Source organism: Furipterus horrens, unplaced genomic scaffold, assembly GCF_987537825.1.
Source record: "Furipterus horrens unplaced genomic scaffold, mFurHor1.1.pri manual_scaffold_13, whole genome shotgun sequence".
Lineage (NCBI taxonomy): Eukaryota > Metazoa > Chordata > Mammalia > Chiroptera > Furipteridae > Furipterus > Furipterus horrens.
This window is the reverse complement of record NW_028327183.1, coordinates 32,712,443-32,736,101: the sequence shown is the minus strand read 5'-3', so window position 1 is coordinate 32,736,101 and position 23,659 is coordinate 32,712,443. Positions and strand designations below refer to the sequence as shown.

General features: G+C 46.1%; 1 protein-coding gene across 10 annotated transcripts in view; it reads right to left on the bottom strand.

Moving 5' to 3' along the window:
* Positions 1-23,659, bottom strand: part of ACSF3 (acyl-CoA synthetase family member 3) — a 76,981-nt gene that overhangs the window by 49,518 nt on the left and 3,804 nt on the right. For 9 of the 10 annotated variants that reach the window (XR_016507876.1, XR_016507872.1, XR_016507874.1 and 6 more), the window contains exons 2-5: positions 20,187-20,892; positions 18,689-18,844; positions 5,731-5,885; positions 3,607-3,755 (exon numbers count right to left, since the gene is read on the bottom strand). Coding sequence is in view for 5 of the 10 variants with exons in the window: in XM_090261205.1 (XP_090117331.1) it covers positions 3,607-3,755; positions 5,731-5,885; positions 18,689-18,844; positions 20,187-20,892 (1,166 nt within the window). In the remaining 5 variants the exon portion in view is untranslated. Of the gene's footprint in view, positions 1-3,606; positions 3,756-5,730; positions 5,886-18,688; positions 18,845-20,186; positions 20,893-21,858; positions 22,057-23,659 lie in introns of all 10 variants that reach the window. The other variant, XM_090261203.1, reaches the window with a different exon arrangement.

Genomic DNA, 23,659 nt, shown 5'->3' with positions numbered 1-23,659 from the left:
CTGCTTTAAGAGGCTCTCGCCATGCAGTTCTGAGAAGGAGAGCAGATCCATTCGGTTTGCAGGAAGAAGGCAGTTTGCAAGGAGGCTGAGAATCCAGGCGGTTCTGCATTGAGAGCTGGAGGGCACCACAGCACAGAAAGGACCTCCCCAATCAGATTGAATGATTGGCAGCTGCTGGTAAAGCTGAACTGTGTTTGGAAAGTAGGGAAATGGTTTCTCTAACTTTCCTAAAACTAGCCTGGTTTGGAAGGGGGGGAGGCCAGGATATGTGTTTGTGGGTGTTTTAAAGAGCATAAGACTTAACAACAGAAATCCGCAAATAACTAAATCTATATAACTGTTAAATAAACAATTCTTTTTCTTTTCACTAAACTCTGGTATGGAGAGTTAAAATTTTGGCGGCGGGCAATCGGGCCCCTAACTAAAGAGCCCATGGGTTTGTTTTCAACTGGAGCAGCCCAGGGGTTCTGTAACATTAAGATCTATAATGAAAGTGCTGACAGAATCTTAATTAACCATGGTGTCACAAGCACAACAATAGAGTTAAGCTCTCAAGGCAGAGACAATGACTTGAGTATCACAGCCCTGTTGACATGTAAAAGTGAGGTCTACACAGAAAAGAGACTGAAGACAGGGGTGGGGTACCCCTCAAGGTCTGGAAACACCCCTATGCCACCCCTGAGGTAGCCCTGGAGCAGCAGGATCAACCGGGCAATGGCCACCCTCCTAGAACCACGTGGACAGCGCCCCCTCCTAGAACCACGTGGATAATGCCCCCTCCTGGCACCACGTGGACAGTGCCCCCTCCTAGCATCACGTGGTCTCTTCCTAGCACCACGTGGACAGTGCTGTGCTCCATGCATCCATCTGGGCAGCAGCGCTGGCCACAGTCAGAAGTGGGGTGTCATTCTGCCATCTCTCTTTAAAACAGTTGTCTGCTCTTCCTAGATAACTTTAATTGGCCTACAGCTCAGTCCAGCATCTGGGGCATGAGGCTGCTCTGCAGAGAGTCCCAAGAGGATGGAAACAGGCCGATAAGGTCCTGGTGCTCCTGTCAACGCTCCAAGGAGTCCCACTGCAGGGGCCATTAGCGCCTCTGATCTCAACCTCCAATTAGAGTGTCATTAGGCCCAGCAGCACTTAGCCATGAATTATTCATATTCTTTCATGGTAACCGCATGGGACATAGGGAATGAACAATAGGATCCGACCCAGAGCTTAGCACGTGGCAAACATTCACCCTCATGCAGCACGCCCCTCCTTTGAGGCTGACCTTGCCCCTCTGTGCCCCACTCAGGTTTGGAGCACCTTTAAATAAGCCCTGGTGGTCATTCAAATGACCATGGGAGCAATGTTCAGAGGCTGTGAAGGCAGCAGAAAGGAAGGGCCCTTCAGAAACAAACCTCACACTGGGAGGCATGGGAAAACCAGGGGAGGTAGCACGGCTGTGTCCCAAGTATGAAGGGCACACAGGCCAGGGCTCCAACACAAGTTCACAGCCTCCAGCTGGAATGAGCCCCCGCCCAGGAGTCACAGCACACAGAGAAGACTTAACAGGGCTCGAAGGAAACTTCCCCAACTGGATTGCTGCAGAAATGATGCTCAGAAATGATGTTTTAGGGGTTTTCATGTAACACTTTTGAATTTAAGGTTGAGGGCTACTTTATTTACTTTTTTGCAAACCAAGAAACCAGCACTGCACTCAGCTGTTATAGGCTTGCTTTACAGATGAGAAAAGAACCACAGATATTTGATTCCAGTGCAGAGAAGAGACTACAGCCGGCCCACGTTCTGATGTTGCACACGCTGTCTTAGAGGCCTGAGTAAGAGCTGTAGCCGTAATTTAGATTCAGGAATTTCTGCCCAGTAAACCTTGGGTTTCAGAGGCTTTGGGTTCTGCATTCCCAGGGGGAACTGGAGGCCAAGGCAGCTGGGGACCCTCTTGGTGTACCGTGTACCTCTGTCTGGGGCAGCTGCTTCCCTGGTTCCTCTACCACTGCGGGTGAGCCTCCGGCTGGGCCTCTAAACCTCTGACCTGCACTTTAACACCTGTCTGCAGAGTCTCTGCGTCTCCTTCATGCAAACAATTCCCACATTTCCTTCCTACAGATGGTCCCCAGACTGCCCTTTGCTTATCTCTCCTGTCCTGGCTCCTGGTCTTGGCTTCTTGGCCTGTGTCCGCTCTTGTTATTAAGGCCCAGAAGTCTCTTGTCCATTTTTTTGCCCCTTCTCTCTTCCTTCAGCCTGGGCTATCTGCTGTGCTGCTGTGCTCCAGCAAAGTGGGCATCCCTGTCTAATGGTGTGAATGTCTGACCGGTCACATACCCACTCTGTGACCTTGGGCAGGTTACATGATTTCTCAAAGCCTCAGTCTCCTCGACTGTCAGTGGGTAAGGTCATCCCTATATAAGGGGCTGTTCTGGAGACAGCCTGGCAGCTTCTTATAAAGTGGAGCACAGACCTGCCTTCTGACCCAGCAGACCCACTCTAAGGTTCTTACCCATGAGAAATAAAGACAGATGCTCACACAAAAATCTGCACACCCACGTTGACAACAACTTTGCTGGTAACTATCCAGAACCAGACGTAACCCAATGTCTTTCAGCTGGTAAACAGGTTAATAAATAGTGACTTGTCCACAACGAGCCCTATATGGCAACGGAAAGGGACATGTGATGACACAGACAAGTCGCAGATACATCCTGCTAAGTGAGAAAAGCCAGACCCAAACAGCCTTGTCCTATAGGATTCATTTATATGACATTCTAGAAACAACAATTACAGGAAGTGAAAACAGGTAGGTGCCTGCCTGGCCCAGGGATGGAGAAGGTGCTGACCACACAAGAAAGGGAAAGGCTGTGAGGTGACTAAACCCTCTGTCTTGAGTGTGATGGTAGCTACATGACTACTCACACAACTGAACGTGAGAGGTGAAAATTCACTCTATGTACAAGATAAATGGATGTAAAGATATAATTATAAATGTAGGTTTATTTTACTTTTACTTCTAATGAGATATCAGTGTGTTCTGGACACATGAAAGGTGAGTTCTCCTGAGGACTAGACAAGGGCCAAGAACAGAACAGAGCATGTTCCCATCTCAGGCCTTGGGCTCTGTTTGAAGAGTCCCTGTACAAGACCCAGGATGTACAGGTCTATTTAAATGAAAGTCAGAGTAAAACATCTTAGAGAAGGCTGGACAGGAAGACCAAAAACAAGAATCTCTGTCTAGAGTAGCAGGTCATCCAGATGTGTACAGGTCGCTCAGCACAGGTGGTAGATCCTCTCCCCCTCTCCCCACATACCTGTCACATCTCCTGCTGCCACTGGCCTTGTGTGCTCAGGGCACCTGGATAGGAGGCTCTTACCAGCGGCCATCTTGGTCTGGACATAAGCAGCACCGCACTCTAGTAGGCACTCTGATGAGCACATGGGTTCTGGTAGTTCCCAGTCTACCCACCTGTCCCCCAGATAACTTGGAAAAGACACTGGTATAAATAACACCTTTCCATCCTACACTTACCTGGCCACTTGGGATAAAGTGAGTGCTCAGAAGGAACAGGCCGTGGCCACCTGGCCAATGCCCCGAGAAGCCCCTGTGTATACCTGGCAAGCGAGCTGCTGCAGTCAGTGGGTTGGACAGGGCCATGCCGATCTCCGTCATCCCGTACCTCTCCAGCAGAGTGTGGCCTGTGATCTGCTTCCACTTCTCTAGCACAGGCAGCGGCAGGGCAGCTGATCCCGATACCATCAACCTACCCGGCAAATCAGAGGCAACCTTAGCTTCTGAGATGACACCAATGTTCAACACAATAAACATCATCATTTAAAAATTAATGATTAAAAAAACCCACAGTTGGGGGATAAGATTTAACTTTATTCTTTGAAAAGAATTTGTTAGGTATACTTTAGAATATAAATAGGTCTTCAAAAGGAATGAGTAATCAAGGTAAAAGAAAAAATTAATTTTAGGGTCTTTGGTGGCACTCTTTGCAAATTTTATGCTCTTCATAAACAATCCTAAATAACAGTAATAGTAAGATAATTACTACAGAATTTAGATTATGGGTAAAATGCTACCAGGTCTGAAGGGTAAAGGGGCAGGAGACATTTCATAGCTGAGGGATGTATGTAGAGGTTCTTCACACTGTCTTGTGCTTAAGGGGCTCATGATGGTGACAATGACATTTATGTAACACCTGAGAGCTCCCAACTACTCTGGTATACACCATGTCACTTAAGCATTACGTGTAGAAAGAAAGAGGTTTTTGGTTCTAGTTTGGACTAGAGAAGAACCAACTGCTGTGTTCCCTCACAAGGGTATATGACTCACAAGGACTCACCCCACTGCGAGCCTAAACAGGGGAGGTCTCAGAGCCTCTGTTACCTGGGAATCACCCTGGTTTACTTTCTCTCTCTGATAATATTCCTGCCATAGGTTCTGTAGGGTTGGGTACAATGTGCTCCTATCCCACTTTTGCATTGGTGGCTGAGCCCTGGATACCTCCATCACAGCTGCCCAACCCCACAATGGCTTGGGAGAGGGTGGGCCATTAGGTGATGGGTAGCAGGTAACATCAGACAAGGGCTATAGTTTCACCAAAACGTCTTTACAGAAGAGGAGCAAAGGAATGTGGGAGCAAAATCATAACAATACCAAATATTTGTCTTGGAAAATCTAGAATTCTCTTAGGGAAACAAAGGTGCCCTTCTTGGTTTCTTAAGGACTAGGAATCAGGTGCACGGAGTGGGCCAGAGGTCACAGAAACACACATACATACACATTGGAATTTTAAATTCAAATCTGTCTAGCAGCTCGCTCACTGTGGTGTTGAAAGGTTGTGCTTGCCACAGACATAGCTTGTCGTGTCTTACTGGTGACATGTGTCTACTGGACCTGTGAAAACTCACCAAGCTACCCACTGAGGTGTGCCCTCTAAGTGGGTCACGCTTCAGTATAACAGGGAGAGGAGCCGGCAGTGACTACAAGTTCGTAAGAGAGTGCAGCGTGCTTCATGCCCCTGAAGAGCTCAAAAGACTTGGCGCACCTCTGTCAGGAGAGATGTGACAGGGCCCCCCCGCAGGGAGGGCTCCAAAGCCACAGACTGGTGGAGAGAAATGATACAGCAGGAGCTGGGGAAGGCATGTAAACGTGGGGTCAGAAAGAATGGGAGCAAAACAGTCAGTTCACTGTCCTCACCCTCATTCTCTGAACTGCCACAAGACAGACAAAGATAGACAGAGAGAGGAAGATGAATAGAATACAGATAGAGGTATACATGCAGATCGAGCTACAGAAAGACAGGACAGAGAGACAGATATAGAATACACATAGATATATAGACAATGTTGATATAAATGTGTAAATGTATATATATATTTTAAAGATTTTATTTATTTACTTTTAGAGAGGGGAATTATTTATTTATTTTTAGAGAGGGGAAGGGAGACAGAAAGGGAGGGAGAGAAACATCGGTGTGCAAGAGATACATTGATTGATTGCTTCTTGCACCCCCCAATGGAGGACCTGGCCTGGAATCCAGGCATGTGCCCCGACCAGGAATCAAACCAGCAACCCTTTGGTTCGCAGGCCAACACTCAATCCACTGAGCCACACCAGGCAGGGCAAAATGTATAAATGTATATTTTAAAGGAAATGGAAAATACTGCTTAGCAGGACTGATTTATTAGAAATAAGTTATATTTGATGATATATATGCTTTCATTTACCTGATCTTTTCTTCACAAACTGCACGCACAAAATCCTGGACATGAGGCTGAGTAAAATGCTTGTCATAATAATCCATCAACTTGGTGTATATTGTAGGCACTGCCATAAACACATTAATCCGTGGAGTCTCAGAACTTAAGAACTTTTCCCAAACCTAGAAAGAACAGAGGAAGTGCATAGCAAAGATTAAAAGACATGCACACATGTACGGACACCTCCAGTTCCGGGAACAGTGCTCTCAATGGAGGCCTCTTCTTTTCGGAAGAAGTAGTGTCTGTAAGTAGCTCTCGTCTTAAAAGCCATCTCACTTTTATGGAATGACAATGTCTCTGGCCATTCCCATAGAAATCACCCTGTGCTGGGGACACTTGTGTCTGGCCTTTGGAGTGAACCATGAGGAGGGAGATGGTCGAGAGAGAAGTGCAGAGAGACAAGGTCTGGCCTTGGATCTGCCATCAGGCGATATGTGGCACCTCAGACTTCTCCAAGTGGCCACTGGTGAGCCTGAAAGTTAGCACAGTGCCTGGCACAAACAAGCATGTTACATGTTGAACAGATGACATTGTTTCATTGTCTAAATTAAGTGAATTTTGTATTTTAATCTGTAATAAATATTTGTCTTAATATAAAGATGCTTCAAGTTCTTACCAGGTTAAGCGCTTGTGTGTTACTCTTAATCTTCAAGAAAAGCTGGCATGTTATGCTCATTCTGCAGTTCTCTCCACCACAGCATCACCGTGTAAGCCCACAGTCAGGGAGGAGAGCAGCGAGCTCATGAGGCTGGGAGCCCAGTACACCGAACGCACACAGAGCTCATCCCTAAGGCACTGAAACTTGGGATAAATGGAAACTAAGGCTGCAGTCCAACCCCAACCCATCCCAGTTCCTAACTGGATGGCAGTAATTAGCTCTTTGCCTTAGCTGCTACACAAAGGAAAGGCTTCTCTGGGGAAAATAATATTCTTTTAAAGACAATGACTGTCATCTCTCCACCCCCAAATTACAAAGCATGTAATAAGGAAACAGAAAAATATTACCCATGATTAAGGGTCAATAAAAGCAGACCCTCCAGAAGATACAGATTTTGGAATTAGCTGACAAGGAATTTAAAATAACTACAATAAATAGGCTAAGGAATTTAGAAGACAAATGCACAATATGAGGGATAATCAAGGATTTCACCAGAGAAGTAGAATTTCAAAAAAGAACCTTTATAATATTAAAAAATATATTATCTGAAATTAAGACTTCACTGGGTAGACTTAACAGACTAGATGCAGCAGAAAAAAAGCCCTGCCCTGTGTGGTTCAGTTGGTTGGAGCATTGTTCCACACACCAAAAGGCTGTGGGTTTGATTCTCAGTCAGAGCACATACCTAGCCTAGGTTCGATCCCCAGTTTTGAGGCACCTATGGGAGGTAACCGATTGATATTTCTAACATCTATGTTTTCCCCCACCCCACACTTCCTCATGCTCTAAAATCAATAAATATGTCCTCCAGTGAGGATTCTTTTTAAAAATGAAGAAGTGAAACATTAGTCAAGGGAAACAGGAGTCTATAAACTGTAGAATAGACAAGAAAGAAAAGAAAAAGAGAATAGAGTGTGAGCCATGTGTGGGACAACATGAAACAATCTAACATACTCTAACTATAGTCCTAGAGGAGGAAAAGAGAGAAGAGCTAAACAAATGGAGAGATACTCCATGTCCATGGAATGAAAGACACAATATTGTTAAGACGGCAATTCACCATAAACTGAGCTACAGCTTGAAGGCATTCCTCCCCAAATCCCAGCAAGCTGCTTTGCAGAAATGGACAAGCTGACTCTACAATTTACATGGAAAGGCAAAGGACCCAGAGGAGTTAAAACAAATGTGGAAAGAATAAAGGTGGATTCATACTTCCCACTCCAAAGCTTACTCTAAAGCAACAGTGATCAATGGAACAGATGAATGTTCAGCAATCAACCAATACATTGATGGCCAATTCATTTTTGACAATGGAGCCAAGTCACTTCAATGGGATAAAGAATAATCTTTTCAACCAACTGGTGAGACTACTGAAATCCACATGCAAAAAGACGAATTTTAGACTCTTACCTCCCCATACAAAAAAATTAACCGAAAGAGGATCAGAGGCCTAAATGCATGGGCTAAAAACTACAAAACTTCTAGGAAAAAACATACGAGAAACTTTTCATAAACTTTGGTTAGGCAAAGATTTCTTAGATATGGTACCAAACAGCATGATCTATGAAATTTAAAAACTGATGGAACAGATTTTATCAAATTAAAAACATGTGTGTTCCAAAAGATACCATTAAGAAAATTAAAAGACAAGCCAGACTAGGAGAAAATATTTGCAAACTATATATCTGATAAAGAACTTATATCCAGAATCTGTAAAGATCCCCTAAAACTCACAGTAAGAAGAAAAATAACCAGTCCTGGCCAGTGTGGCTCAATTAGTTGGAGTGTCATCCCGTGACCCAGGGTTGTGGGTTCGATTCCCAGTCAGGGCACATACCTAGGTTTCAGGTTCAATCCCTGGTCCGGGTGTGTGCAATCTCCAGTCTGGGTGTATATGATTCCCAGTCTGGGCATGTATGGGAGGCAACCAGTCAATGTTTCTCTGTCACATCAATGTCTTCCTCTCTCCCTTCCTCTCTCCCTTCCTCTCTCTCTAAAAGCAATGAAAAAAAAAAAGTTCTTAGGTGAGATAAATAAATAAATAAATAAATGGGCCAAGATCTGAATAGACAGTTCACCAAAGAAGATCTATGGATGCAAACAAGACCATGAGAAAATGCTCAACATCATTATTCATTAGGGAAATTCAAATTAAAACCACAATGAGATACTTTATATCCAGTATAATAATAATTTTTTAAAAACCAATAAACAAGTGTTGGTGAAGACGTACAGAAAATGCACCATTCATATACTGCTGGCAAGAATGTAAACAATATAGCATTTTGGAAAACAGTTTGGTAGTTTCCTAAAACATTAAGCATAACTTGACTACAGAGTCCAGTAACTGTACTCCTACACATCTATATAAGGTAAATGAAAACATGTCCATACAAGGATCTGTATGCAAGTGTCCAGAGCAGCAATATTCTTAATAAACAAAAACTGGAAGTAATCCAAATGCCCATCAAATGGTAAATAGGTGAAAAAAATGTGGGACAGCCACACATGTGATGCTATTTGGGAACAAAAGGAACAAACTACTGATACCCACGGTACAATATGGATGAAATACAAAGATGTTTTGCAGAATGAAGGAAGCCAGACACAAAAGACTACATATTATATGATTCCATTTATACACAAGGTCCAGAAAAGGAAAATCTACAGAGACAGAAGGCTGATAGTGGTGGCTGCCAGGGGCTGGGTGTGGGAGTAGGACTTGAGATAATGGTTACATAACTATTTAAATCATTCACGATAGATGAGTTTTATGGTATGTGAATTACATCTGGAAATCTACATCCTCCGAAAAGGGAAAATGCAGTAAGAACATTTCAGTGAAACAAGCTGAGAGAATCTGTCATTAGTAGAGCTATACTATAAGAACTAGCAAAAGAAGTTCTTCAAGCTGGAGGGAAACGACCCAAGAGGGAAGCACAGACCTGAAGGAACAAATGAAAAGCACCAGAAAAAGAAATACATGGGCTATTTTTAAAATAATTTAAGGACTTGTGACTGTTTAAAGCAATAATAATGGTAATGTATCATGAAGCTAAAGGAAGGAAATAATAAAGAAGTTAATGGAATACAAAGCATAGGTACATTAGGGAAAATCAACAAAGTTGGTTCTTTGGAGAGATTAATAAAATTGATAAACCTCTAAAACAAGAATGATCAAGAAAAGGAATGAAACACAAACTACAATATCAGACACTTAAAGGAGACATCACTACAAATCCTAGATACATTAAAAAGATGAGAGAAATTATAAACTACTGCATGTAAATAAATCTGACAATTTTGACAAAATAAACAACTTCCTTTAAAAACAAAAATAATGAAAACTGGCACAAGAAACAAAAAATAAAATAACAGAAGTACTATACCTATAAAAGAACCTGACTTCTTAATTTAAAACCTTCCTGGAGAAGTTCAGTCTACATAGCTTCAAGAGTGAATTCTACCAAATATGTAAGGAAAGGGTAGTTTCAGCTTTACACACACGCTCCCAGAGACAGAAAAAGGGAAGCACAGCCAAACTCCTTTCAGAAGTGAGCATATCCTCATACACAAGCCTAGCAAGGACACCACAAGAAAACAACAGATCTATGTTCCTCATAAACACAGATGCAAAACCCATAAAAAATATTAGCAAAACAAGCCAAGCAATCTATAAAAAGAATAACACATCATAACAAAGAAGGTTTATTGAAAGGTCACAAGATCAGGAAATTAGAAACATTAAAAACTTTAACCAGTATAACTATAACCACATGAACAGAAGGGGGAAAACTCTACATGAGCACCTCCACAGATAAAGAAAAATGATTTGCCCTGGCTGGTGTGGCTCAGTGGATTAAGCACCGGCCTGCGAACCAAAGGGTCACTGGTTCAATTCCTGGTCAGGGCACATGCTGGGGTTGCGGGGTGGGTCCCTGGTTGGGGTACATGTGAGAGGCAAAACCACACATTGATGTTTCTCTCCCTCTCTTTCTCCTTCCTTTTCCCTCTCTCTAAAAATAAATAAAGAAATCTTTTTTTAAAAAATGATTTAATACTATTCAACCCACTCTACAATAAAAACACACTACAGACAATATCTACAAAATACCACAGTTAATATCAGACTTCATTGTAAAATATAATGCTTTCCCAAAGACTGAGAAGTCAGCGATGATGTCCACCATTACCATTCTCAATTTAGATTTATCAAAATTAAAAATTCTCTTTATCAAAGGACGGTTAAAAAAGTAAAACAATAAGCCAGAAACTGGGGGAAAGATTCACAAAACCTATTTCTGACCTTTTTTCCTCCAGAATATATAAAGAACACCTACAGATTAATAATAAAAGGAAACACTGCCCAATTAATAAATGGATAAAAGACTTAAAGAGGCATTTTACATTAGAAAATCTATGAACAACCAATAACTACATGAAAAGTGCTCAACATCATTAGTCATCAGAGAAATGCAAGTTTTAATGACAAGGAGGCAGCATTACACACCCGCTAGGATGACCGAAGTTTAAAAATCCTGATACTGCCTGGTGCCAGCAAAGGCATGAGCACCGACAGGCTCACATGCTGACAGCAGGACAGGATGGACAGCCACCTTGGAAACGGTTCAGTAGTTTCTTATAAAGTTACACACACAACTCTATGGTCCAGTGATGCTACCCCTGGGTATTTACCCAAAAGAAATGAAAACAAACACCTGCAAAAAGGCTTACATGAGAATGTTCCGAGCAGCTCTATTCATAAGGCCAAAAATGTAAACAACCCAAACATCCATCAACAGGAGAATAGATGAACAACAGTGGGTAGTTGATGATAAAAAGGAATAAATTGCTGACACATGCAACACGGATAAATCTCAAAAATATTATGCTCAGCGGAAGAAGTGAGATAAACGCTATGGTTCTATTACAGGTGCAGTTCAAGAGCAGATAAACCAACTTAGAGCAATAAACATCAGAAGAGGTGGCTGCCGCTGGTGGGAGGAAGACTGGAAGGAGTTGTGAGAAAACTTCGGGGGTTTGGGAATGTCTTATAACCAAAGCTGGGTGTGTGTTGCACAGATGTATTCATCAAAACATACTAAACCACACACTTAGATCTGTGCATTTCACTTCACCTCAATACAAGGAAATGAAAACACACCCACCTGAGTGGCCAAAACTGACAAAACTACCTGCGGGTAGGATGTGGCTAAGTATAGCACTCACACTCTGCTCGTGGAAGTATAAACCACGTAACTACTTTGGAGAATCGTTCGTCTGTTCAGCCAAAACTAAGTATATGTCCAGCCCAGATGGTATCTAGCAAAGCAGGCATAGATCGAAGACAAATGTCCACAGAAAGAGCTGTATGAGAGTGTATATAGCAGCTTTATTCATAATATCCCCAAATTGGAAACAAGGCAATGTCCTTCAATAGCTGAATGGATAAACTGTGGCCTTTCATACAACACAGCAACACAAAAGAACCAATTACAACTGATGTAAGAAAAAAATCTTACAATAGTATGACGAGCTCCAAAGCACAAAAGAACACATACTGTCAAGTCCATTTACATGAGGAACATGTAAAACTTGTAAAACTAACCTCTGGTGACATAAGCCAGACTAGTGCTACCTCTGGGTGTATGGAGGTGTGGGGTGCTGATGAGAAAGAAGAGCATGAAAGAACATTCTGGGATGATGTGAATGTCCTCTATCTTTATCTGGGTGGTAACTGCTACACAGATGTATACACAGATATAAATGGATCAGCTGTATTCTTAATTTATATACATTTACTTACATAAATTACACCTCAATTAAAATAAAAGAAGCCATGACAACATTTCCCATTTTATAAGCCCCAGTGAAATTAATGGCTCTAGGTAGTAAGCACCAGTTAGTGCTGATATCACAAGAGACAAGGAGGTAAATGTGTCCCCATTAGACCTCTCAAGTCTCCTTCCTATCAAAACAAAACAAAACAAAAACCCCAAATCTTATCATGCCTTCGGATCAAATTACTGATTTTCAGAAAACACATGTTAAATGACACCACAGGGATGCAATCCACAAAACCAGACTGTGGGAGAGTCTACAGGACACCCAGCCTGACTTCTTACGCCAACAGAAAATGCAAGGAAGAGACCAAGGGGAAACCTGCATGTGAAGCAACAGAAGCAGCATATATCAACCATGCTCAAGGCAGGAATTAATTAGATCTAATTCTAACAAACTTAAAAACTGAGGGGTCATCGATAGTGTTAGTATTGATGGTAATATGTGATATCAAGTGATTCTTGCTCATTACCTCATCATGCTGTTAACTCTAAGAAAAAAAGTGTCTCTACCTTTTAGAGATGCTAAAACATGATGTCTGGGATTTGTTTGAAAATAATCATAAGCTGAGAAAAGATGTTTCTAGATGAAACAAGAATGGCTCTGAATTAATTGTTCTTGAAGCTGGGTGATGGCAAATGGGTGTTCATTTCTCTTGTAGATATCTGAAACATCACATAACTTAAACAGTTTTAGGACTACAATGAAAAGAGGGGTTAGATGGGGTTATCTCTCTAAGGGCCCTTAAAACTCATATTCTATAATTCTTTACAGGCAAAGAAGTGAGCTAATATTATTTATGAAAAAAAATATTAACAAGTCATGTTAAATGGAATGACTGAGGGAGTTCATGTATGTTAACACCAATCCAATTTCTCCATTGCTGAGTAGATAGGAAATCAGTGTGTAAAGAAATGAGAAGTGGAGTTTTTCTTTTTAATGTGGTCATGGAGTACCCTTCCCTACAATTATACTTCTTCCTATGCTGAGTAGAGAGGAAATAAAACCTAATGGCTCAGAATCACTGCATACTAAGCAGTGGTCCAGCAGTGAGAACAAAGCGCTGGAAATCCAGGCCTTAGCAAATCCACTGACAGGCTGCCCTCACTGCCCCAGGAGCGGCTGTGACCTTGACCAAGCTTTTCAGCTTCCATCCTTTCACCACATGATATTAATTTGAACTGAATCCCTCAGGTCCCTTCCAAGCTCTGAAATGCAGATTTGCTGGAAATTCTGTGTGGCATCCTATTGTATCTCCCACTGACTTATAAAGAATTGCAGATCAGCGGCCACCTGTCACCAGGAAAGGCATGAGTCCTGGGAGGAGAATGGCCAAGGGGACATACTAGACACCACTCAGGCTTCCTGAGAGTATCAATATCCTGATCTAGTTGAGAAGGAGCAGCCTCGGGGCCCCCATCTCCTTCTCACCCATTGTGGCTTTCAGAGGTGAGCAGCTGGGTTGTGTTTAGTGTGGCTGACCCATGTGTAGACCTTGCCACCACCAAGTCCGGGCAACAACACCTTAGCCTGGTCCTTACTCCAATCACCAAGGGCTCGGCTGTTACCATGAGCACTTGGACTAGAGGGCACAAAATGGTAGAGAATTGAACTGCACATGCCCCAGGTGAGACATGTGCTCTGGCATGAGAGGAGGGAGGACAGGCCTTGTGAGCCCTCCATCCACTCTGGGGACCTGTGGTCCTGGCCAGGCCTCCTCCACCAGCCACACACGTGGTCCCACCCAGACTTCCCACAGGGGGCTAAAGGAAGGATGGAGCACAGTCGGCCAAATGAAGGATGTTAACTGGTCCTTGGTCATCGATGCAGACATCTGACTCTGGCACAGAGACATCCACCCGAGCCTTGCATGCAGCTGGAAAGGCCTCGCCATTCTTAGGTTCACCCAAATCAGCAAAGAGGGCAGCTTCTATACTGAAGCAGATAGTTAGAACAGCAGCACTCCTCCTCCAGCTGTTGCAACACATAGTAACTGAAAAATCATAGCTCTGAGGGCTCCCTCTCTAGGCCCCGCATTTCACTAGTGAAAACGCTTCTGCCTGCTCTGATGTGAGCTGTCACAGCAAGACCAAACAGCAGTTCCCAAATCAGGCTGCAGGCGGTCGGAGTCCTGCCAGACCTCGGATGTGAGGGGCCCAGGCACCTCTTTTACTTAACATCTTCCCAGTGTGACCCTGATGTGCAGCCAGGACTGAAAACCCGGGGCCATATCTGAACCAGCAGTACTGCCAGGCCAAGCAAAAGCAAGGACAGGACTGGTTGCAGGTGAGAGACTGCAATACACACTTAACCTGCCTCAAGCAAGAACCCCCACAGATGAAACCACCAGCTACTTCTTGGTAATTCTACACAACACACAGGAAGGGGTTCTTGTTGTTTTTAAGGTGGTCTGGTCAAAATCTGGCAACAAGGAAGGATACTCCATAACGAAGGACCAGAGATGGGAAAACAGCTGCCGGTCTGGCTCCTAAGGCCTGTGAGCACCTCCTGCCCTAGTGACCCCCACACTGTGGAGCAGATCTGAGGTGTGAGCACCCCATGCTCTAGTGACCCCCACACTGTGGAGCAGATCTGAGGTGTGAGCACCCCATGCCCTAGTGACCCCCACACTGTGGAGCAGATCTGAGGTGTGAGCACCTCCTGACCTGGTGACCCTCACACTGTGGAGCAGATTTGAGCTGTGCTTCACTTCCCCAAATTCTGCCTGTACCTTGATACACCCATTGCCTGAAATCACCCCTCACCACCTACCCACTTAAATGAGATCCAGTTTCTCAGATCCCAGAATGAACTTTGTCTGGGGTCACAGGAAAGGATGTCCTGGGCAGGGGTATGCTGGCCCCAAGAGAACGCTCTGGTGGTTCCCCCAGCTGCCTGTGGGCAGAGCCCCTGCCCTTGAGCAGGTACCCAGCAGGTCAACAGAGGAGTGCGCACCAGCCCCACGGTCCTGCTCTGATTTAGTGCTGCTGCTGCTGCTGCTGCTGAATCCCAAGGAAGTCGGCCAGAGCACAGTCTTCTGAGACAAGAAATCGATCGAAACTCTCGACAGCTCATCAACAGTCAGACTTTGTTTCTCAGGGGTGACAACACGCAGTTCACCCATCCATCTTCCTGTCTTTCCTCCGAGTCACTGTCACCTCATCAGTCAGCCTCGCAGGATGTGACAGCCTGTCACCCCACTGCTGGCATGCGTTTTGTTCAGCAGGACGACCTGAGGACCTCGGATCTACGACTTAAGCACCACTGCACGCTTCTGGTCATCCCATACCACTGCTTTACACAAATTTCTTAAATACAAGCTTAAACAAACCCCCAAATTTAATAATACTAGCATAAGTTTCTAAATTCACAAAATTCTGAATCTTGGGATTACAATCTTTTATCAACCACCACATCAAATTTGTTTCAATATTTAGCTCTGCTGCACAGTGCCAAGAACCTTGAAGGTCTGAACTGCCCTGCTGGCTTCTTGTCCCCAAAACCTTCACAGGAGAAAGGAGCATCCTAATGACAGACAACAGCCGTCCCTGCTTAGAGCGGGGCAGGCTTGTGTTTAAGGCACCCATGTGCTCCCAGGACCCTAGGTGGGGCCCCTGTGGAGAGGTGGGAGAATGCCCAAGAGGCCAAAGAATACACAAAACCTGGTGCTCTGGGGACAGATACGAAACCCCTGTAGGTTTTTTCCCTGTTGGGTGCTTACTTGTCCCAAATGCATTCTCATTTTCACAACACCTTAGCTACACAGATATATATTCAACAAAGTCAGTTCCATCAAGCTTTAAACCAGCAAGAGCTCTTCAGAGGGTGGAACTCCAGGGACGACAGATGGGGCCTCCCGCACGCAAATGAGGCTTTCTGCCATGTCTCCATGTGAACTCTCCACAGTCGACGACACTGACTAGCCTATCCATGCATCACACCATCCATTGCCACAGGCCATGAGCACAAGAGGTCAGATCCTGCTGTCCTGGCTTTTATAAATGTGCACGAACCCAGAGCTTCGCAGAGAAGTTTATCACTTTAAGGGACTATGGTAATAAATTTTAAGTTGACAATCATGTTACATTGTATCTACTTATGTTTTGTTTCAGAGAAGTTGATACAGTAAAACTTGATTAAACAAATAACCTCTCCCCTAAGTGATTTAAGGGAGTTTGTCTCCATGTGCCCATTGCACAAATCCAGCCTGTCATGATAAATAAAGCAAGACAGTCTGTAGAGTGGGGTAGGAACCTGCCGCCCCCCAGCGTGTCCTCAGGGTCCACACGGCCAGTGGAGAAGCGAGAGGCCCAGGAGCCCATGCATCACACTGATCACCATCATTCACTACCACTCACACCCTCTGTGCCCTAGGCGCTGGGGACACACTGCGAACTGAAGGGAACCCTGTGTCCTCAGTGTCCTTCTAGGGGAGGAGATGATTCTGCAGGGCTTCAAGGTTGGTAAGTGCTATGATAAACAGGGCAGGGGCAGGGCAAGGATGGCGCAGGGGAGGGGCGGCGGCAGTGTTGAGTGAGCAAAGTAACAGAGGTGAACAAACCGAGGACCGCCGAGGGTCAGCAGGAATAGAGGGCTGATGAAGTGGGCGTGTGGAGTGTGTGGAAAGCAGGGCAGCCAGTGCAGCTGGAGCAAAATGGTGGGCTTCGGAGAGGTGAGAAGGGGACAAGGCCTGGCTTTGCCAGGAGGAAGACCAGCCACGCTTCTTCCCTGCTTTTCTTTCCCGTCCCTGGGACTCTGTGTTTGGGAAAGGTAAGACCTGCTGTGCCGGTCACACAACACATCCCTGCCAGGTCTACTGGGAATTTATGTCACTCTTCAAGCAGACTAGGAAGTGAGGACCCTGGCAATGTCTACTTGAGAAGTCCGTCACCGACTGGGGCTCGGCCACTGAGTTCCTGATCCGGGCTTTCTGGGACTCCGAGTCAGGGTGAGGACCTGCTCTCCCTGTTTACAGGGAGTCTAGAGACTCAGCTCTCCCTCCTTTTCCCCTACAATCAGCCAGCACTGGAGTGTGGGCAGAAGAAACCCACAAGCAGAGCTCTGGCTCCTGAGAAACCTGGGTGGAGCAGAGTGGGCTGTGCTGCGAGAGCCATGGGCCGTAACTTACACCAGGACGAGGCTTCCCCGTGCCATCTCGGTTGGGAGAGGCCCTCCGAGTGAGTGGAGTAGTAGGGGGTCTTGAAGAGCCCAAAGTACTGCTGCATTCTTCTACACAAGCTGCCTGAGGTGAGTCTTTTCTCACATCGCCCCGTGGCTATACCCACTTGCCCTAGCAGTCACTCCCTGCTAAGCACACAGCAGCCTCAGATGCTGCCCCCACAGCCCCCAATCCAGCCAGCCCCTTCCTCCCTTCGGTGCAGAGATCTGGGGGTAGGAGGAAGCAGTGCTGAGAATCACAGATTTGGAAGGGCCCTCAGTCAGAGCCCCACAAGGGAAATGGGGTGGGGGAATCAGCTTGATCCCTGGGCCAGTAGGCCACGTGTAGGCCTTTATCCTTGAAAGCAGACTGTGCCTCAGCACCCTGCCCTGAAAGGCATCTTTAAGCCTCAGACTCTTTATTCACCTAAAAACATTAAGAGTCCTGCAGCTGAAACATAAAACATAAAAAGATGAAGGCAGAGCTTGGTGACTGAAGGAGGAGGGAAGGAAGTCCCAGAGCCCTGCCCGCTAGCCCCCATCCCAGAGCTGTGCCTGGGCTCTTAGGACAGGGTTTGCAAGGCTCCAAGGGAAAGCTGCATGCCAGGTCACAAGTGTCAAGTGGCAAGGTCAGGTCCCAGGCCCTTTCCCCTTTAAAACTGTGCTCTGCTGTGCTCTGTGCCATGGCTCTTTGTGGCTGTGCTTCACTCCCGCATCCCTCTCCACATGGCCACAACCACCTGCCCTCTGCAGCCTCACAGCATGTTGGGAAAGAGCAACGTGCTGAAAGGGGATAAGCAGGGAAACTAATAAAGGGTCCCTAGCTGGACTGTCTGTTGCACAACTGCTAAAAGCCAGGGTAGTTGACTAAAGAATGGTCCCAAAATGTCCTCATCTTCAGGGATGTGGTACCTCATGTTGCAAAAGGGACTTTGCAGAGTTAAGAATCTTGAGATGAGGAGGTTGCCCTAGATATCTGGGTGGGCCCAGTGTGATCATGAGGTCCTTATTGAAGAAACAAGAACAGATTCTCCATTTGAGCCTCCAGACAGCATCAGCGGCCTGCCTACCCCTTGATTTTAGCTCCGTAAGACTCATTTTGGACCTCTGACTGTAAGAGAATAAATTTGGGCTGTTTAAGCCCCCAGATTGGGATGATTTGTTATCACTGCAACAGAAAACTTGCACTCCTGGCAAAGTCTACACCAGAGGAAGGTACCTGGTCCTCAGGCAACCAATCTGGCCACACAGAGCTCATCCCCAACTTACCAGCTGGGCGCTGAACTCCGGTAGCATCACACAGGTGGCTCCCACCCAGAGTGGACAGAGCAGCTTGTTGACCACACCGTGGACGTGGTGCAGTGGTAGGACATGAAGGATCACATCGTCTTTTGTCCATGCCCACTTGTGGACCAGCCCGGTCACCTGCAGGACAACAGAAGAGCCTTAGACAGGAAGGAAGCCACCACACAGATGGAGGAACAGAGGGGACCTCCCCACCTGAGAGGAGGAGGAGGGAGAGGAAGCCTTATTCTTTTTCACCCCATCCTTAATGGCATCTACAGGAGATGATAATGACATGATGAGGGTCTGACTGAGGGTCTATGGTTTCCCTGCCTGCCCCTATGTTGGAGAACAGAGTTGCACAGTCAAGGGCTTTAGTCAGTTCAAAAGGGTCTTCAATTTGATGTCCCATTGCTTCCCCCCAGGCGGTAAGAGGTGCAATTTCAGCTCTGACAGGCCCTGGGACTTGTGGCCTCACCAGAGGCCAGTGTGTCTCCAGCTGCACAGCCTCTGAGGCCTGTCTGAGCTCTCTGCTGCTTCCAGCGCCATCCTCACTGCAGCTCAACTGCGAAGCAGCCCAGAGCTGGGTGTTCTGGGCATAGCCTCAGCTTTCACTGAGCAGTGTGAGACTCACCCGTTTGAATCATCTGAAGTCACCACTGAGCACACTGTCCTGCATTCTTCAGTGACCACTATGTGCAAACTCATGAAAGATAATCACTCCCTTTAGAAATACATGTAGTCAAGAGATGGTCTCTCCAGATGAAAAGTATGTCTCCTCTAGGAGGTAAAGGTCATCTATCAATTGCACTTCCTTGCAGCCGGCCTGGCTTCAGTTTACCACTGACTTACGGGACTGAGTTGGTCTAAAAGTCCTTCCTCTTGTAGTTTGGGCTTCTGTTTTATTTTACTGCTCCTACTATATAATAGTCTTTGCTGTGCATTGAAGAGGTTTTTTTTGGAAGGAAGAAAGGTAGAAAATTATAGATAAATAACGTGGCTGGGAAGTTTTGCAAAGATGGTAATTAAGGCTACAGAACACAAAAATAATACCCAAGACATGGGCACATATGAGTTCCTGCTTTCAGGTTTCACAAATAAGCCCCCATTTTAGGTGTTGATCACACACCCTGATACCTGCTTTATGGTTCATCTCTGAAGACCACCTTAATATCATGTCTAGTGGCCCGATCTGTCCCTCCCATGCCACACAGCCCTGGGAAGCCCCTCGACTGGTCTGTAAAGTACTCTGTACTTAAGTGCTGCGTCCCACCGGCCCTTTCCCAGGCACTGTCCTACATGGTTTAGTGGCACTGCTGGTGACATGGCACCGTGACCCTTTAATACTGCATGCTTCAGGTGGGGTTGGTAGGATGGTGAATGGCCCTACAGAAAAGTAAATGAACACACAGCCCCCGCCGTGCCCCAGTGGCCATGCTATAACTGACCCCTCCCAACAGTGGTGGCCCTCGCAAGCACTCACCACAGCCCTGATGTTGTGATGGGTGCTCAGGACGCCCTTGGGTCTCCCTGTGGTCCCACTGGTGTAGATGATCATGGCGCCCCGGTCTCTCCAGTCCCGCTCCGGCACCTCCCCCTCTCTGTGCTCCTCAGTTGCACCACTGTAGACGGCAGATGGGAGAGGCAGAAGTGGGACCCCTAGCTTCCTGGCCACTGGACTCAGGAGTTCTATGTACTCCTGGCCAGCAAGGACCACAGAGCTCCGGGAGTCCTGGATGAAGTACTCCAGGTCAGCCTGGGGGTGCTTTCTGTAGAGAGGAACGGCAATGCCACCGCTCATCCATGAGGCCCACTGCGCAACCACGTAGGAGACGTCATTGGAGCACAGAAAGGTGATCCTCTCCTCCTGGAGGTCCTGGCTGGCACACTCGCGGAGCCTGCAGATCTCCTGGGACAGGGAGAGGCTGCGGCAGTAAAGGTCCTTGTATGTGTGGCAGCCGTGCTGGTCAATGAGGGCAACTCTGTCTCCAAAGGCCAGTGCGCGGGTGAACACTGGGGCGCTCTTATCAGAGCGGGCTGGCAGGGCCACGTGCAGAGGGCGGCTTCCTCCATGTCTTAAGGGAGCCAGCTGGCGGGAGGCCACTGTACAGACCAGGCGCCGGAAGGACATCACCACGTGGGGCGGCATAGCATCGGACAAACATCCACTTGGTTTCCCTGGGGCAAGGCTGGAAGAGGAAGAGAGCATCACGTGTTACTGAGGCCCACCCCCTCCTAACTCCCCCACAGAAGATTTAAAATTCCCAACCAGAACAAGCTGGCTTAACTCCCCATCACGAGATAATACCCTAAGTGAGCAATGCCGGTTCTCACAACATACCACCTTTGGAATTTAAATGTCCATCATTTAGTCTCATTAGTGTAAGGATTTCAAAAACAAACAGGAGTCTGAAACAATGAACTAAACTAGGTAAAACTGAGGAGGAGCATATAGAATTCAATGTATTTGTGGGGAGGAGAAAAATTCCCCTTTCCCTCCTCTGATTCTTTTGGCTAGATGGATAATCAAATGAACAAGACATAGACTGAGAAGAGAAAATCAAATTTAATCTCATGTGCACCCAAGTCCCACAAGTATGACAAAGTCAGAGACCCCACATACATAGGAGATTCAAAGACAGAAAAGGAAAATGAGGCACATATGACATTCTGAGCTAAGGATAAGGTAAGGGTCCTTGGGGCTTCTGAGGAGGCGAAGGTCATTGCAGGATGATAAGAAAAGCAGAGGGTCAGTAATTAGAAGTTTACCCTGCCATATAGGTAGGTCAAAAAGGTTATATCTGAAAATCCCTTCTTATGGGCAAGTAGCAAATTCAAATTCCTCTACAGATAGTTAAGAGGCGTGGGGCTGGGGTGATAGTTTTTCTTGAGTCCACAGAGTCTCAGTTGCTTTTAGCTCAAAATAATCCACATACCACTTAAGGCAAATTCTGAATAATAGTTTTTAAAAATCTGAGTCTGGAAAAAGACTCACTAAGAGGGATAAATACTAAGGGCCATCAAGCAAATGTTCTCTCCATCAGCAGGCAAGGCCGGGGGACTCCAGGGATCCCACAGACTCAGGGCTTGATTCTGCTCTCAAATGTTTCCCAAATGGTGAATATCTGGAAACTTGGTGACATACAAGGTCTTACCTAAAGCAAGTTCACATGTCTGAAGAATGTCAGTCTGTTGTTTTAAGCTGAAAATTCCTCCTTCTAATGACCAAAATCATCAGCAAGAAAGGAGAACTCGCTGGGAGAAGCTGTGACCAGCTGACTTTCAACTAGAATTCTTTGGAGTCAGAGAGAAAAGTGACCTGGGAAGGACCTCCATCAGTTCAAAGCGCCTGCCTACAAGAGCAAGCCTGACTTTGGGCTCACGTTCCGCTCTGGGACACTTCCCCCACAGTGACAGTCCCGTAAGTGAGCTCACACTTTCCAAATTGCTTCTGCACTGGTGGCTCATTTCAAGAGGTCAGGAGCCCGCCTGCTACCCTGGACTCCTTACCAGCAGTGTAATTGGAAACCGGTCCCTCCCAGTGCCAGTGCAGTCTGTTAAGGTCAATAGCCGTTTGCTCTAGTCTGAAACCACCAACTTCACAGCTCCTTCAGCAATCATTCCTCCCCACTGGAGCCTCTGGAGCTAAGGAAAGTCTCTCTCTATTCCTCCCTCCCCAAGTGCCTTGTGGCCTCTGCTCTCCTCTCGGCTTCCACTGTGACTTGGGGTCAGAGCAGTGTAGTGTCTACGACAGGGAGCTGAGGAGTGGACCAGCTGAGGTGTTCCTGAAGGGTGGTGGCAGGCACAGGGACCCCAGAGGGTGCTTCTGAATGCCAGGGGCTGACAGGATGCCTTCCAATGGGCCACCCAGCAACATTATAGAATAAAAGCTATAAATCTCATTGCCCTTTCCAAAAGACCCTGAAAAGCAAGGCCAGGAGCCACCCAGCAGTTGGCCCTGCCCAGCAGCAGGAGGCCCAGGCTGCCCCAAGGCAGGCACTGCCTCCCTCAGAGTTCTACTGCTGCTCTGTGGGACCCGTCTCTCCTGTGCTCAGCACAGTCTCCCTGACAAACCTTCACTTTTCTCTTTTATTAACTTGCTACAGGGAGGAAACAAATGTGCTCATTATATGTATGTACTAAACAGTTTTGTTCTCTGTTCTTAATTTACAAAACAGATTATACACAACACTTTATAACTACCTAAAAACACAAACTCTAAAACAATAAAAACGGCCAGGGCTGAGCTATGCTTTATACTGACACACTCAGTGTGTGGAATGGCCTGTCAGTCTCCTTGGCTGGCTTCTCCTGCAGCCAAGGACTCCCGCTAAGTCTCTCAGCCTGGCCAGGAAGGGAACAGCTCGAGCCTCACTGCCAGGTGGGAGATCTGACACCCCAGAGACACCCCTCACCATCCACAGCTGGATGCTCCCAGGTCCTGTGCAAATATTCCTTAGGGCTCCAGAGCCTTTAACAAAATTCATTTCCAAATACACTTGCCCACCCTGTTTCTAGATGAAAGAGGCCATTTATCAAAAGCCCAAGAGTGTTCTAGGGCTTCTCTGTGCTCTTCCCTCCACACATGGTTCAGAGGCGGGTTCACATCTGGTTTTACACCCTAGCTTTCCGTTACTATAAAAAACCTGACATATTAAAGAGAACAACTAGGCTTGACCAGAGAAAACAAAAAGTGTAATAAAGATGAGATATGCCAGTTTCAGAAAGAAAGCAAGGCAGCAAAAAGCATACCAGGGCACCTTTAACATGTTTTCTCTTGACTTCTAGAATACTCATCTCTATTTGCTTTGGGGGTCGGGTGGAATGGGGACAGGGATGGGGGACTAGAACAAAGAAAATCTGCCAACAGAAAACATACTACGGAGTATTTCTGGGTCACTTTCTTGCTGATGAGAGCACAAGAGATGTTCTTGTTTGAAGTGACGGTACTTCCTG